Genomic DNA, 15,820 nt, shown 5'->3' on the forward strand with positions numbered 1-15,820 from the left:
CAGACTTGAGAGGGATTCTTTTGTCATTGTATTATTTAATTTTTCATTAATATAATATTGCTTTGAAATTTGAAACAGTATCACATTTTCATTGACAAACCATACTCTGTCCACAAACATGGGCAAAGCATTGTATGCTGGTACAGTTTTTTTTTTCTCTACACTTTGTTACATTTCTGTTTACCCTTTAATAACTCCCACAGTTACTATCTCCAATAGACCTGAATCAATAGAAATGCTCATTAATGGTCTATATCATTAATGGTCTACAGTGCTCTAAACATTACAGTACCTACATGACAAGATCAGAAAGTCACATGGAGGCCAGGAAATAGACTTGACCCTTTTCTGACCTCTCTCTCTCTCAAGACAGGAGTGATACGCAGGTCCTGTTTCTAGCCAGTGATGTGGGACAACAGGTTACCTTTTCGTCTGTGTGTTGGGATTGATATCAGGGGCAGTGGAGGAGCAGGGGGATATACAGAGTGAGATCTAAATGGCCCTGCACGTTGCATAAGGCTTACCTCTCGTTTTCTCTCTCTCTCTCTACCTCTTTTCCACTGCTCTGCCCACTAAACTCAACACACACACTCGCATCGGCTGCTCCCCTTCAACTCACAGCTTGGTATCCGGAAACTTGAACGCTGGGGTGAGCTACACAAGGAAAACACCAATGTTAAAAAGACTGGTACATGCACAGCCAAATCATGCCACCAAAACGTTGCTTTAAATAGCTTGCTGCTCATTAAAGTGTAATGCTTTTATATTATGCATCCATACTAGAGCAGGTTGTCTTGGTGACACACAAAATGGAAGAACATACGTGACAAAAGGCTGGGAGGAATGACGACAATGGAAACGTGGAGGGATGAGGATGAATCGCTGTATTGGTGTTGTAACGGAGAGAGAGGAGGGAACATAAAAAGCGAATGGCAGATGAGTGAGAGGAGACGAGACATTGCTACAGTACATACAGAGACTGCTCAGGCCAAAGTGCATCAAAGGGTACAAAAACACAAAAGACACTGCCAACATGCATCGTCAGTGGAAGCTAACAGTCAGAACAGAGTGGCAATGACACAGCCACGGTACTGCACACAAACCAGGTAGATGAGGTTGTACGAGGTACTTATCCACAGTCGGTGTGTTACCTACTGTAGATGGTGGTCGGCACGCTCGCAGTTGGGAGAAGCAAGCAGGAGTACCGACATGGAAGCTAAGTAATGTACTGCAGGAGTAAAACATATTTTAGCCCCCTAAAAAAAAGGCCTACCTAAAAGTGTACGCTATATTCAGGATATTTTTGCCGCTTTATCTTGCCATCAGACAGCCCTTTCCAACGGGGAACTGAAGCAGCTCAGTGTTCTCTTCCACCAGACTCCACTGACAAAAATAGTAATTTTACCTCACAGAACACAATAGCTGCTGGTCTACCGCTGCCTGAATCCATTAGCTTGTTTAGGTTATTGTGATACTTTTGTGTTTTTAAGGATTAGTTTGGATACCCCAAAGTCACACAATAACACAAACAATCTAAACTATCAGAGCAGCAGTGGAACAGCAAGTCCTTTATTCTGAGGTTAAATTGCTGTTTTTATCAAAAGAATCTGGTGGCTATATAGACACCACAACAAGTAGCAGCAAAGTGCAGTGAGCTATCATGCAATGGCTATGGAAAGCTAAAGCAACCTCTTTGGACGACTGCAGCAAAGTGTGATCAAAAAAAAAAAAAAAGATGGGGATAGTTTAACTTTTTGTGGCAAATTGCAGCCAGACAATACTGACAGCCAGTCAGTAAACAGACCTGTGACATGTTGACATATGCTACAAAAAATGTCTTCTTGCCCGGCACTTAACATGCCTCCACTATACTGCTGCTTGGTGTGTTTTCAGTCTAACAGCTTCAGTTCCCCTTCGAAAAGGGTTGTCTGACGGGAAGGTAAAGTGGTGAAAATATTCTAAATATAGCTTTCACTTAAACAGAAATAGATTTTTTTAGGTGGCTATAAACACATTTTCCTGCTGTCTCTTTCCACAGCAGCACATTGCTTAACTTCCATGTCTGTACTGCTGCCTGCTTCTCCAAACTAGGAGCGTACCGACTGCCATCTACTGTAGTTAACACACACTGACTGATGGATAAGTACCTCATACAACCCCACTTCAAAAAAACCCAAACTATCCCTTTAACAGTCAGTCTCCAGACACACTGTCTTGTGGAGAAGAGCTCAATCCCTCACATCTCCTGCAGCACACAGAAACAAGGACAGTGGACAGTGATGTAACAGCAACAGTCCAAACTCCCATGAGGACAGACAGAAACAAGGCATACAGCACGCACAGTAGGAAGTGCACACAGGGGAGGACCCACAGATATGTGTCGACTCCGCGACAAGCGTTTTTGAGTCACAGTGCAGGAGGGAAATTCTTCTTTTAAAAAGGGGGAGGGAATAAATAAATAAAAAACTGTGTCATGTTCTTAGCATAACAAATCCATTCGCATTAACACGACACCAGAGCAACACTTAGATTTGCCTCTTTTTAATGTGGTGGAATTAAATCTTTTCACTGCCGTTTATTTCCAAGTGACATACTTTGCATGTACTGTACCTAATTCTAAATTGGTGTGAAACAGCGTGGATACCTACCCATGTAATCACGATAATAAGATGCTATGTTGGGAAATGTGTGCCAAATTGTGCTCCAGGCTCATTAATATACAAATGAAATCACGTTGAGGATGGGTTTTTTTTTGGGATTACCAAAATTGTGAAATGTGGATCCAATGTCAGTACACTTAATATGCTTGTGTATTTTTTTTTTGTGGTGGTGGTATTCTCTTTGTTTTTTTGCCTGTAGTCGCTCTTTCCCAACGTATTTCATTCAGCCTCCGTCTATCAAAAAGTATCACAAAGTGCGCTAATGTCCTATTTGCACCGTAAGAAGAAAAAAAAGAGAAGGTATTAAAAGGGATAGTGCTACGTTTTAACACAGTGTTTTTTTTTTAAATTGACAAGAAGAAGATGCTGTGATTTGCAGTCTCTCGGTGCTACCATGAATGCCGAGAGACTGCAGTACAAAGGCCAGAGCAAAGACTCTCATCTGGACAAAACTGTACCATCATAAGAAACAACGTCGTCCCAGCCAGTCAATTTAACACACCAGGAAATCAGAAGTGTTGTCTTTTTTTCAGTCTTTTAGAAGCAGGGGGGAGGCGTGCAGTTGTTGGGTGGTGGTGGTGGTTTTTTAGGAAAGGTCGGGGCTTTAGTTGATTATAGATAACCGAAATGACGTAAGGCTGTTGTCCTCGGTAAAGTGTAGGAAATTTGTCCTCCTGTGTTTGTGTGTGTCTGTGTGTGTGTGTGTACGAGGGTTCAGTTCTTGGTCCATTTTGAGTTCAGACATCAGTGATAGATTCATGACCAATCCATCGTGTTGTTATGAGTATTGTACAAATGCGTAGAAAAGAAAAAGAAAATACAGGTTGTTTTGCTGCATGTTGCTGTTTTGTCTTTCATTGATTTTAATTGTCCGTCTGTCTTGCATCCCGTACTAGCAAAGCAGCCTCCTCATAGTGCCTCACAGTGGTAGATGCCTGGTAAGACAGGACAGGCTAAAGATGGAGAAAGAAAAAAAATTATAACTGTCTTTGAGGCAAAACAACCAAACAATTCAGAAAATTTTGAAATAATACGTGATGTTAAAAAAATAATTAAAAAAAGAATCATGCTTTTATTTTACAGACTAAATCTTCAAACTGTGCGATATCAAAAGGGCACGTTAACTTGTGCATTTTTGCTTTTACATTTTTGGTTTAATTTTGACTGTGTTAATGTATAAGACATGCATTTTGAAAAAAAGATGTTCGTTTTTTTCCCCCCTAGAATTTAGTTTAGAGAAGAAAATTACAATTTTGTGTTTTTTTCTTTAAAAACAAAACAAAACAATGGGTGGTATCTAAATTGTATGCAATAAAAGTTAGGTTGAATTTCTAAAAAATAATGAATATTTTGTAGTGATGATCAGGACTGAAGTCAGTTCAAATATTTAACTAGGTTAAAGTAAAAAAATAATATTATATAATTTCATTTTTTTAATGTACATTTTTTGGACATAAGAGGAACTTTGATTAACAAAGATTAGAGTAAAAGTTCAAGAGTTAGACAATATTGACATCTCTCGCACATCTGTACAGCAAATATGAAGCTACCATCAGCAGCCAGCTAACGCAGGTTAGCATAGAGTCAGGAAAGATGGAAAGAAACATGTTTGTAGAATGATGTGCTGTCTGTTTATGAGTCGTAAGAAATCATAAATCATCGTTTAGAAGGAACAGATGTGTGCTGTGAGCTCAGTAGTTAAATTTAACAATACGTTAACAGAGGGTTTTTTCGTCCATGGTCATTTAAAATCTAAATAAACCTCAAACCTTTCACTTTATAAACAATGTGTGGAAATATATTAAAGGAGTGTTGCACATTCTTGATGTCAAATGTGACACACCAGAAAAAACAGAGGACATACTCGTCTACTGGCAATGTAAAAGTAGTCTATCACCTTTTTTTGCTGGTTTTCTCATGTTTAAAAGTATGCATATACACACAAATTTTGCTGGGAAAGGGTATTGGTGAGCTTTAGAGGAATTAGGCTAGATGTTTCCATCCATTTCCAGTATTCATGCTAAGCTAGTGTTCGCTGGCTGCTGCCTGTAGCTTTATAATTACAATGCGAATGTGAGAAAGTATCAATATTCTCACTTAATTCTCAAAACGCTGAACTTTTCTTAAACAGGTTTAACACACTGGCCCTTTTGGTATTACACACACATTTGCAGCTTACTCTGTTATAAACTTCACCTTTCTATAAATTAACCCAAGCCAATGTAGGAGTCTAGATACAGCGCAAAATAAAAATGAACATGCTCGTTTTGCCTGCAGAGAACCAATTTAAAGAATGGCCTGAAAGAATAATAAGAATAATAAGAATAAAGGTGCAACCTCTGGGAGCTATCGGGGATTTGGAGGCAGATGCAAGCTGTCAGGAGGAGGAGGATGAGGAGGAAGAGGCAGTTTGGTTGAGAGAGCAGGGCCACTGTAAAATGAGATCAGTCCAGGATCATCCGTTCCAGGGCTCCGCCATTGGCTGCAGCAGCAACAGGCGAGGGAGGCTGCCAGGGGTGTTGGGGAGGCACGGGAGAGCTGCAGGAGTGTTTGTCATGGCGGGTAAAGAGGTTGGTGTGGGTCGCTGGGCAGGGCAAAGGAGGGTGCAGGAGTAGGCAGCCCTGAGGGATGCTATACCATCACAGTGAGAAGGCACGGGGCTCGCATGTTTTTATGTTTGTGTGTGAGATAAATAAAGAACCGGATGCAGGGGGGAGGGGGGAGTACGAGGGGGTGCAGAGGGGCGGCTGTGGGGATCCGGCCTCAGAATATGGTGGTCTCGTACTTGGTGCTGACGGGGCGCCTGTGGGAGTCCCGCTGGTCCAAGAGCCAGGTGGTGCTGCCCAGGGACTGCATGTCTGCGTCCATCTCCAGGGGGTCGATCTGCCGGAGGGGAGGGAGGGAGGGGGGACGAGAGGAGGGCGTGAGACGGGCGGCAGTGGAGGCCAATTGCGCCACACTGACAAGTCCTCAGCTCACACACGTGCATGTGGATTAGAGGTACAGTCCAGTGATCATGTTATAATCACAGACACTCAGGGCTCAATCCACAACATGGATGATGTCAGACAGGAAATACACTCAGCGTCTGTACGCGGCGGCTGTTAAAACCAAAGCTACCACCCTCTGGGAGTTAAAAAATATACTGATTATTAGTTCAAAAGCAACATGTGCTCTACGCCGAGTGCTACCGTCATTACATAAGCAGGCAAACACTTAAATATGCTGATAAATACTGATTTACTGAGAGCTAAATAGGAATTTGAAACTTGAAACTGCCCTTCGTATCGAGGAAATCTTCAGTTCGACATGTCTTATTAGATAGAAAAAAATTAGAAGCTGAAAAACATCCAACAGAGACAACTTCAACCATCTTGTTTACAAACCGTCACTGACACAATTAAGCCAACAGTCTTCATCGAAGCGTACATAGAGAAGGTAAATCACATCAAGAAACCCTCTCTTCTGAATGTGTTTAACCACAGAACTGGAGCTAATTGCATCTTAAACTCTTGAAATGTAAGATGAAGATGAGAGATGGGAAAGTAAAGGGGATGAGGAGGAACGTTTATGGTTGAATTATTAAGAACCACAAAACGAGGTGACAGGAGTTGCACTGCGGCACTCTGACAAAAAACAACAACAAAAATAAGAAAGAAATAAAGGAAAGGGAGGGATCGGTGTGTAAGCAGATGTGTGTGGTGATTACAGGTTGAATAGAGGAAAGGAAAGAGAAGGACCTGGACTCCAGGGCTAACAGAGTGCAACGGGAGGAAGGAAGGACGGTGGGTAGTACACGTGTGACAGTGACAGCAGCGGCATTCGAGCAGAGGGGCACCCTGGGAGGCAGGAGGACCAAGAAGACAAGAACAAAGACATGTTAAAAAAACGAGAGAGTATAGAGGGACAGAGCATTTGAATGCACCGAACGGACAAAGAAGAAATCCAGCAGGAGCAGTTCATCACTCGTTGGCACTACAGAAGGTAAATTAAACAAGAAGATTCTTCTATGTACTTCCTGTTTATTGTATATATAACATTTATTTTCATTGTCCTATGTCTTTTACGAACCACTTTTTCTTGAAAACGTCACAAAGTCAATGAAAGATGTGAAGTAAAATTCATAGGGACATAAGAAAAATCAACCACGAGGATTAGAGAATCCAACTCCACTTACACTAGGCTAGGTAATTACCATATGTGATTTTAATTGCAGATTGCGCTAAAAATACTCACAATAGGTTGATTGTGGTAAATTCCTATTATCCGGATAATAGTGAAGATAATTTTCATGACATTTTAAATAAGGGGGGGCTTATGATTTATTACATTACTTAATATTGTCTCTTTCTTTCACAGTAAAAAAAAAATGACTCTAGTATGTTTTAGTGCTATTTCAGGTGTTTTAAGCATATTATGTCAATTATGGGTTAAATATCATGAATTGCAATTATATTGGCCATGCCCATCATGCCAATTTGTTGTCTGAAAATATGAGCAATTATGTAAGCTAAGCAGCCAATCTTTAAGTCTTCCTTATCTTAATTATAATACAAGGACTAACTAGCTTTACACTGCAAAACAAAAACAACGTTTTTTTATTTCCAAGTTTTCTACACAGATTAACAGCTGTTTAGTCGTTAGATTGAAGAGATTAAAAACTTTGTTCATTTGTCATTCCAGAGCATGTTTCGCTTATATTCTCTGATCTAATTCCAGTAGTGCCAACCCGTCGACTAAAGCAACACTGTTCCTCTTATTTCCAGCTTGTTTATTGTGCACTTCACACTTAAACAGGAACCTTTTCTTATCTAAATCTTCACACATTTTGATGTTAAGCTTCTCGTTTTCTTTTATGAGTGACAGGTGATTTTCTCCTTTTCTTATTTCACTGTTGCTCCGAAAGTATCTTTGTCTTTTCTGCCCTTGAAAAATACACAGTAAGTCCTCTCAGCTTTCTGAATGAACTGAATCAAGCTTTTGTGGCAGGTGGTTCCAAGCTTTTAAACGGTAAATTATGAAGCTATCAAGTGCATCTTCAACACCTGTTACATTCATTTTGTTGTGTAACAGAGTCGGCATTTTCAACAAACCTCAAAGAGCTAAGGTGAAAGTAAAATCAGCTGTTGACATTTTAGACATGAGAAGGCTTTTATCTACCGCTGTCTGAAATCAAGAACCCATTGTTTCAGACATTAAAAAGAATTCAAAGCAGTAAATTTGTCACCATTATCACTGTAAACTGCAGATGTGCTGTGCAAGAATGGAAAGCTTGTGTAACAACAGTAACTAAGAGAGGCTAATCGAACTGTCAATCTCTCCTTGGGGAACATTTTAAATAACTGTACGGCTGTCACAGTCTGTTTAAACCAACTAGACTTGGTAGCATTCACATTCCTCATCGCCATAAAAAAACATTAAAACAAATTGCAGCAGAGAGGAGTCCCCCCCTTCCTCATTTAAAACTTAAACAACCAGCCAGACTCATTATGCAGCTCTGTGATTACTCCATATATTATCCTTACAGGCAGGTAGTAAAACAAAGTGATTTGTGTCTCTGCATGAGCATGTGGTCTAACGGTGTGCGTGCTTCCCGGCTGTGCAGCTCTCTCAGGTGACAGTGATCACTGAGTGCTCATTATATAGGCAGCCTGAGAGGTCAATGCATCAATGCGTAGCTCAGGGGTATACGTGTAACATTTACGCAACACACTCAATCAATAGTAGGGAGCAGCGGATGGGTCCAACCAGCGAGGCTGAGCCATCAGAAGAGTCCCAGAGGAAATCATAAACCCGCCTGTAAGCAACAAATAAAACTATCCATTCATCATGTTTCGCATATGCACAAAAAAAAATTCTCCCCTGATCTGAGTGAGTCAGAGAGTTGAGGGGTGGGCGAGATGAAATTGGTTGCAAAGTAATGACTCATCACTTTCTACCACACACACAGCAAATCTTCCTTTGTAGGTGGCCCATTGGGGATTCAGTGGCGGGGAAAAAGTCGGTCACGAGGTCTGTTTACCTTTTCTGAATTATGATTTTACAAACAAAAGCAAATTCAACACTCACACGCTCACAAATAACACACACGTTCCACATCTTTTGTAGGGAGAGTTGTAGGGGTGGTACTCACTGCTGATCTCCGCATGCTGCTCCACGACTGAGATACGGGGCGGCTGGCTTTGGTCTCTATGACCTCTGAGGGTAGAGACGTAGGTGGGACGTAGTGTCTCGCCCTGGACTGCACTGCCATCTGATAGGCCACCTCAAATGCCTGTCCCAGTGTTAGGATGATCTCGTAGGTCTGTGTCTGTGGGAAAAAGGAAAGCTTAAAATAGTTGTTGAAATCTGAACATAAAGTCAGGTTCAGCTGGTGCTAACTGACTGAAAGAGCTTGTTCACGGTGGTTTCCTTTTGTTTTTACACCAGAAACTGAATTCTCATTGACCTTAAATGACACAGCATGGCTCCAGAGTGTGACCATAGATTAACATTATATAGAACATTTATATCGGTGTAAATGTTTTCTGATCTGCAGTAGTATGAATAACATTTTACTAAACAAAAAATGTAGAAAATTATGCTTGCAGTGAGTAAGAAATTCTGTCATGGAGCTATTTTTTATTTTTTATTCTTTATTATTATCGTCAGTAATTGACAGATACGGAACATACAGAACTGATGTTTAGCTATTTAAAAAAAAATCTTTATTTTCTGTGTCGTAGAATGGGTTGATGATAATGTTTTTTTAATAAAGTTTTGGGTTTAAGAAAGCAGCCTTTTTGATTCCTTTGCATCATCATATCAGTGCAAAATGCACTCTGCACAGTTGACATAGAAAAGGTCTATTTTTAACCCAGTTCAAGAATAATGAGTAAATGAGCCTTTTGCGCTCTCAGAATATCTCAGAATAGTATCTCAGAATATCAAAATATTAGTAGTATTCCTTTAATGACTTCTGACTCTGTTTCAATGTTTGTTATAGAATTATAGTTATTATTTTGGGGGGTTTACAAATGCTTGCTCTGAACAAATTGTCGAGCATCACATTGTTTGGATAATTACTCTGTATAATTATCTGTTGGCTGTTGTTTGAAAATCATGCTCATTTCCAGAGCAAAGCAGAAGCAGTTTTTACACATTGTTGTTCAACATTGAGCAGTTTTGTTAAATACAAATAAATGAGGCTGAAAACTGTAAAAACTTTGATCATTATAATTCAGCTAAAACTGTTTCCCTGCAGCTATCCGACACTCCACAGTGGTCCATCTGCCAAAGAGAAAAGATTGTCTTCGACCTTTACAGGAGCTGAGACACAAATTACAACATAATCTGAGCCTGTACATGGAAATGCCACGCATAGCGGGAGTGGAACTTCAATCAAGCCTTCCTACGAGTCAATCAAGGAAATAATGTCCGCAGGATGCTGCACACAGTTTTAACTGTGGGATACCGGACATCCCACAAAGGACACACGGTTTGTACTAAATTATTCAACAAAGAATTTACAAAAAGATCAAAAATAAAAAAATGATATGAAGATTTAAGGGTTTCCTGAATGGACCGATGACATACAGTGTTTGTACTCTTCCAGTTAAGTTAAACATGCCGATACCTTGAATTAAATAATGGGTTTCTCTGGGTTTAAACATTGTTGGAAACATTTGGGATAAAGCAAGAACACAACTTTACAAAAAAACAACATAGGTAAAGTTGTTTTTTGACATTTTAATGTGGAAATGTTAGATATTATACCAGGGGTGGGCAATTCATTTTCCCAAGGGGCCACATGAGATACTGTGATGGTTGCGGACGGCCGGACCAAAACTCTGAAGTAAATTCTGCTCAATATTGAATTAATCGCTTTATAAAATGGAGCAGATTAACTGGTTTTGAGCTTCTACTGGTAAAATGCATGTTATGATAAGGCTGTGTTAATGTGGAGTAAGTAAAATATAGCATTAAAAACTCCAATCATTCTCAGTTTTCCATTTATTTAAAACAGAACATAAATTCGAACCACAATAGCAATATAGAGCGTGTATGTTTTCCAGTAAACCTGCAATTTATCCACTTTATGCAAAAAGCAGTTTCTGTCTGATGAAAATTTTTTTTTTTGTGGAACACATTTCTGTGCAGGTGCATATGTATGCACGCGCATACGAAAATAGCCTTCAGAATAAAAGCACTGTGGTTGTATATCTAATTTCCGGGTAACCTTACCTGGGCTGGACAGGGACAGCCAACGGACCTAATGCCCAGGTCTGTATTATACCTTTAATACAGGGATGGGCAACTTAAATGCTGGAGGGGGCCACAAATTTTCATAGACACTACCACAGGGCCACATATGGGACCGTGCACTTAACCAGATATGATGAAACTGCAATTTTAAATATGTTTACAGTGCAGTAACTTAACATATTTCATGCTCAAATGCATGTATAACAGTATAAATAGGAATACAAAAGGTTTGAAGCAAATAAAAAATAACCACTCACTGTGATTTCTTTTTTTTTCAGTGCAAGAACAGCAGACCAACATTAATTGCGGAAGTAATTTTGTGCATTTTTACACTGCACTTTTAAGATTTCATGCTCAAATGCATGTAGTTGTACTGAGGTTCCACCTCAAGTGAGGGTGCGGGCCGTATGTGGCCCCCGGGCCTCCAGTTGCCCAGCCTTGCTTTAATAGAACAGAGTTGTATTACTCACCACTTCCACAGTGCTGAAGACGTGACAGAAGTGGTGGCCGCTCTTTAGATCCTTGGTAATGTAGGCAAAAGTGCAGAGGTCATCTGGGTCTTGGGCGGCACACGAGATGTTCCTGATCTCATGCTCTGCTACTATAGTCTAATGGAGAAAGGAAGGAAGTGAGTGAGTGCTTACTGGAAATCAACCACTAATGGAGTCTAAGAGAGTGGACCGAAATGTTTGGGTCAGCCAGATCAATATACACGGAGACACACAAACATACTTTCACATTACCTTCGTGGCTGCATCAATGAACTTGACCCCTCTATAGGTAATGGACAGTATGACAACTGGACCCTTTCTGGAATCCTTTGATTTCTACAGCGGACACAATAAAAAGAGTGAGAGGGGAATACATATATTTTATCCACTCTATTTTTCTTCTTGTCATTTCATGTGTGATATTTTTATTGTTTATTTGCAGGAATGTATTTATTTTATTTAAAAACGCAAGCAAAACACTTTTGGAATTGTTCTTCAAATGTCAGAGGGAATAAAAATTAGAAGACAAAAGTCTTGTTAAAGCTATTCAGTCATACTTACCCTAATTTTAGCACAGGCTTCTTGTGTGGACTCGATTCCTCGTAGATCCCTGATTATCATTGATCCTAGGTACTAGGAGAGAATCAAAACACAAGCTACAGTTCAGGATGGAGACATTAAATGTAGTAAATGGAATGAAATATCTCTGTCAATCAATTTTTATTGAAGAGTAGGCAATTCTGTCATGAACTGTATACTGTGTTTGTCTGCGTCCATGTTAAAAAGACAGTAAAGAGAGACTTACGGTTGCCTCGTACCCGCAGGAGTCCAGGATGAGCTTCTCAGGCTGGTGATGCCAGGCGGACACCGTGGCGTAGGTAGCAGACTGACTCGGCGGCCGGAGGTTTAAACGAGAGTCTTTGTGTCGTTCACTCTGTCTGTCCTGCAGAGATGCAAAAATCATTTGTTGGTGAACACAACAGAAAGAGGAAAGCACAAGCAACATTGGTGCATTAAATATATGAAATACTTCTATAACAGTAGGGTTGTACAATAAATCATATTTTTACCAAAATTGCAATATGGCCTCGGGCAGTAACCAAATCGCAGGAGGTGCAATATTTGTTAAAAGTAAAATACAGGGTTCGTACGCTTTTTCAGTGGTCAAATTCAAGCACTTTTCAAGGACTTTCAAGGTCCATTTTCAAGCTTTTCCAGTAGATTTCAATGGTTGTAAATGTACTAAAAGGGGTAATTTCACTTAACCATACCACCAGCAATGATATTACACTTTTAACAACTAAAAGTAGTTTGCTAATCTCATAAAACATACTGGTATGGGAATCTAGGGGCTAGGAGCAAAAGTAAGCTCACAAAAATCATCAACCGGCAGCTGGTGGAACTAAACACGACCCAAACTAGGAGGAAAGCCCCACAAATAGGCTACTGCAGGAGCCCTCACATCCACTAGGAATTTGAAAAACTCCCTTCAGTAAGAAGATACAGGGTAGAGCAACAAGAAACATCTCAGAAACAAGAAGACACAGGCGAAGCGGTCTTCATTTCAGATCGGCTATAGGCTATTCAGTTTATATATTTTTTTCAATTGAAAATGTGGTTATCTATAGTCAGATTGCAAGAGAAATACAGTAAGAATTTCAAGCATTTACAAGCACTTAATCCAAAATCCAAGCACTTTTCAAACCTTGAATTTCAACATTAAAATTCAAGCATTTTCAAGGATTTCAAGCACCCGTACAGTATTGTGGTGCTGTAGAGATGCTCCGGCCTATAAATCATATTTTACAGACTCACGGGAAAATCTCTGTTTGGTAGAGAGCCTAACAAAAATACAAAAACATATTTTTCAATGAAAATGAGAATAATTCCGCAAACATGACCATTCCCTCCAATTATGAATCATATCCCAATAGCAATATCAGTTAAAAAATAATCACAATTAGACATTTTTTTCCAAATCTTGCAGCTCTACATAACAGCAGCATAAATCTTCTAAGTTTTTACTTAATGGATACTTTCCTTCACATATGCACACTTATATACTTCAGTTTCAATCAAGAGTGATAAGAAACTGTATTTTGTGCATATTAGACTTCTGACTGCTTGAATATAAGTGTGAAGGCGACTGAAGTCTGCTTGGTCAGCACTTCACTATAAGTCCTTTTTGATCTGCTGGTATGCTCATAAATATTCATGCACATGCTTGGGCCTGGCAGTGCTCAGCTCTTTCATAAATCACCTGTCAGAGTAAAATATACTACTGACAATAATCCACTAAGCATTTAGGAAAATGATAAGTATTGATTTTGAATATAATGGTTCCTGAGTGGTGCAGTCGTCCAACATTTCCCTCATCTCTGGATGCTGCTCTGTGTTTTCTCTTTGACCTCAGTGAGTCACAAATGAGGAATGCCAGCTTGACTGTTTGTGTCGCAGTTTGACCTTTAGCAAATGATAAAATTTGATTACCGAGTTATTCTTGGTTTATTTTCTTAAGGAGGAACACAAGAAATCCAGGGAAGCACACAAGAACTGAATTAATGTCTGAGAACGGAGATGCTGTGTTGGATTTTAAGGTTTTCAAATATTTATTTTTTTAAAAATCAGAGCTACTCAGGAGACAAATGATCTTAAGGAGTGAGTCAAAATACACTAAAAGTAAAATCCACAGTGTCTTTTGAAAAAACAAGTAAACGTGAAGTTGCTTTTAATGGCCTTTATGATGGAGATTTAATGTGCTAAAGTAGCTAAATACATGAACAGCTAGATTATGCTGGTGAGCAATGATTCTTTGCTAATCAAAAACTAACAAACATAAATAAATTAAATAGATTTACATGAAAAAATACTTTTTTTACAATTTTGTCTAATACAATCCAAAACTTAAGGAGACTTTATTATGAAGAACATTGTTTTATTTTTTAATTTTTAATTTAAATAAAATTTCGGCATACACTTATAATGTAAACATTAGCATAAATGTGATAAATTGCTGTTTTCAGTCCGAAGCAGCAGTGCTTGGCTGCATAACATTAGTCCTCCCTGTGTTGTATAATGCTTACTTACACTCAGTTGTCAGTTCATTAGGTACATTTGGTTTGTTGTGGTGCTGCACCTAATAAACAGATGATTAATGCAAAAATTCAAAAAGTCTGATATTTCCATGAAGCAGTCCAGTCCTGCTCATTGATTCCCAATATAGACCTTAATTGTCTAATAAACTGGCAGATGAGTAATGCAAAAATATTATTTAAAAAGTCTAATATTTCCATGAAGCAGTCCTGATTATTGATTCCCGATATTGACCTTAATTGTCTAATCCGGGGGTGTCAAACTGATCGACGATAGGACCATGTGGCTGCAGGTTTTCTGTTCCAACCAAGCCAGAGCACACCTGAAACAAATACTCAACTGAGTGACGACTGTTCAGGTGATTGATTGAGTTGAGTTGGGTGTGCTCCTACAGCCCCATTGCCCCTTTCAGCACGAGAAAATAGTTTTTTAAATATCTAAGCAACCTAAAATACAAGTATAGACCAGGACATGAGCACAATAAAGACAGTGATACCCCATTAAGAATGTTTGTGGGACACATGGCTCTACCCTATTTACTGCTTTGCTGAATTCTCTAGTTAAAGTTGTTGGGGATCTTTGGGTCTGTCCACTAACATTTAACTCAACGAGTAGGAGGTTTAGTTCTGCAGAACGGCTCTGCCTCTGAGAAATGTGACTACAAGGAGCAACAACATGTGACACGACACACTGACACATCTAACTTTGTACAGCATCCTCCTCTATTATTCAGCCAGTCGCTCACTGAAAGTACGTTTGCTGGTTTCCCGGAGGACAATAAAAGCGAAAGAAGGTGAGACTCACTACGGAGCGCGGCCTCTCGCTGTACGACCGCAGAGAAACGCTGCAGTCCTGGTCGCCGCCTCGCCGCCTCCGGTCCGTCTCAGTCAAGGGCAGGAGCATGTCCATGGAGCGACTGGTGTACGGGTCCATCTGACTGAGGGGGGATGTGGTCTGGGACAGGAGGTCATGGAACTGTCACACACATACACACACACACGCACACACAGTCACACAAAAGAAAACAAACACATCATACACACACACACACACACACACACACACACACACAGCACAGATTAATGATTTGACAGCACTGTCTGCATGGGCTGGTTTCCCTGATCTACATCCAAGCTTAATCCTCAACAAAAGAGCCTCTTCCATGGAGATTCTCAATTCTTTTTAGCCCGGTTTAATCTGCCTGGGAAATCAGCCCTGAGTATTTAACTGTTGTGAACATAATGATATTGAAGAATCTCATTCCAAAATTAGAAATCCACTGCTGTAAGAAAAAAAAGGATCAATTTTCTCACAAAATGATGTTGGCATATA

At 39.7% G+C, this 15,820-nt stretch overlaps 1 protein-coding gene across 4 annotated transcripts in view; it reads right to left on the reverse strand.

The window, feature by feature from the left end:
- Window positions 1-15: 15 nt before the first annotated feature.
- Window positions 16-15,820, reverse strand: part of anks1ab (ankyrin repeat and sterile alpha motif domain containing 1Ab) — a 47,769-nt gene continuing 31,964 nt past the window's right edge. Inside the window, exons 7-15 of one of the 4 annotated variants that reach the window (XM_059329936.1) lie at window positions 15,293-15,463; window positions 12,201-12,338; window positions 11,957-12,028; window positions 11,648-11,731; window positions 11,375-11,512; window positions 8,794-8,970; window positions 6,401-6,499; window positions 4,998-5,543; window positions 16-3,613 (exon numbers count right to left, since the gene is read on the reverse strand). In XM_059329936.1, coding sequence (XP_059185919.1) covers window positions 5,424-5,543; window positions 6,401-6,499; window positions 8,794-8,970; window positions 11,375-11,512; window positions 11,648-11,731; window positions 11,957-12,028; window positions 12,201-12,338; window positions 15,293-15,463 — 999 coding nt within the window. In that variant the 3' untranslated portion in view covers window positions 16-3,613; window positions 4,998-5,423. The remainder of the gene's footprint in view (window positions 3,614-4,997; window positions 5,544-6,400; window positions 6,500-8,793; window positions 8,971-11,374; window positions 11,513-11,647; window positions 11,732-11,956; window positions 12,029-12,200; window positions 12,339-15,292; window positions 15,464-15,820) is intronic. The other 3 variants (XM_059329937.1, XM_059329939.1, XM_059329938.1) reach the window with 3 other exon arrangements.

The sequence above is a fragment of the Centropristis striata genome, chromosome 3 (assembly GCF_030273125.1).
Source record: "Centropristis striata isolate RG_2023a ecotype Rhode Island chromosome 3, C.striata_1.0, whole genome shotgun sequence".
Classification (NCBI taxonomy): Eukaryota; Metazoa; Chordata; class Actinopteri; order Perciformes; family Serranidae; genus Centropristis; species Centropristis striata.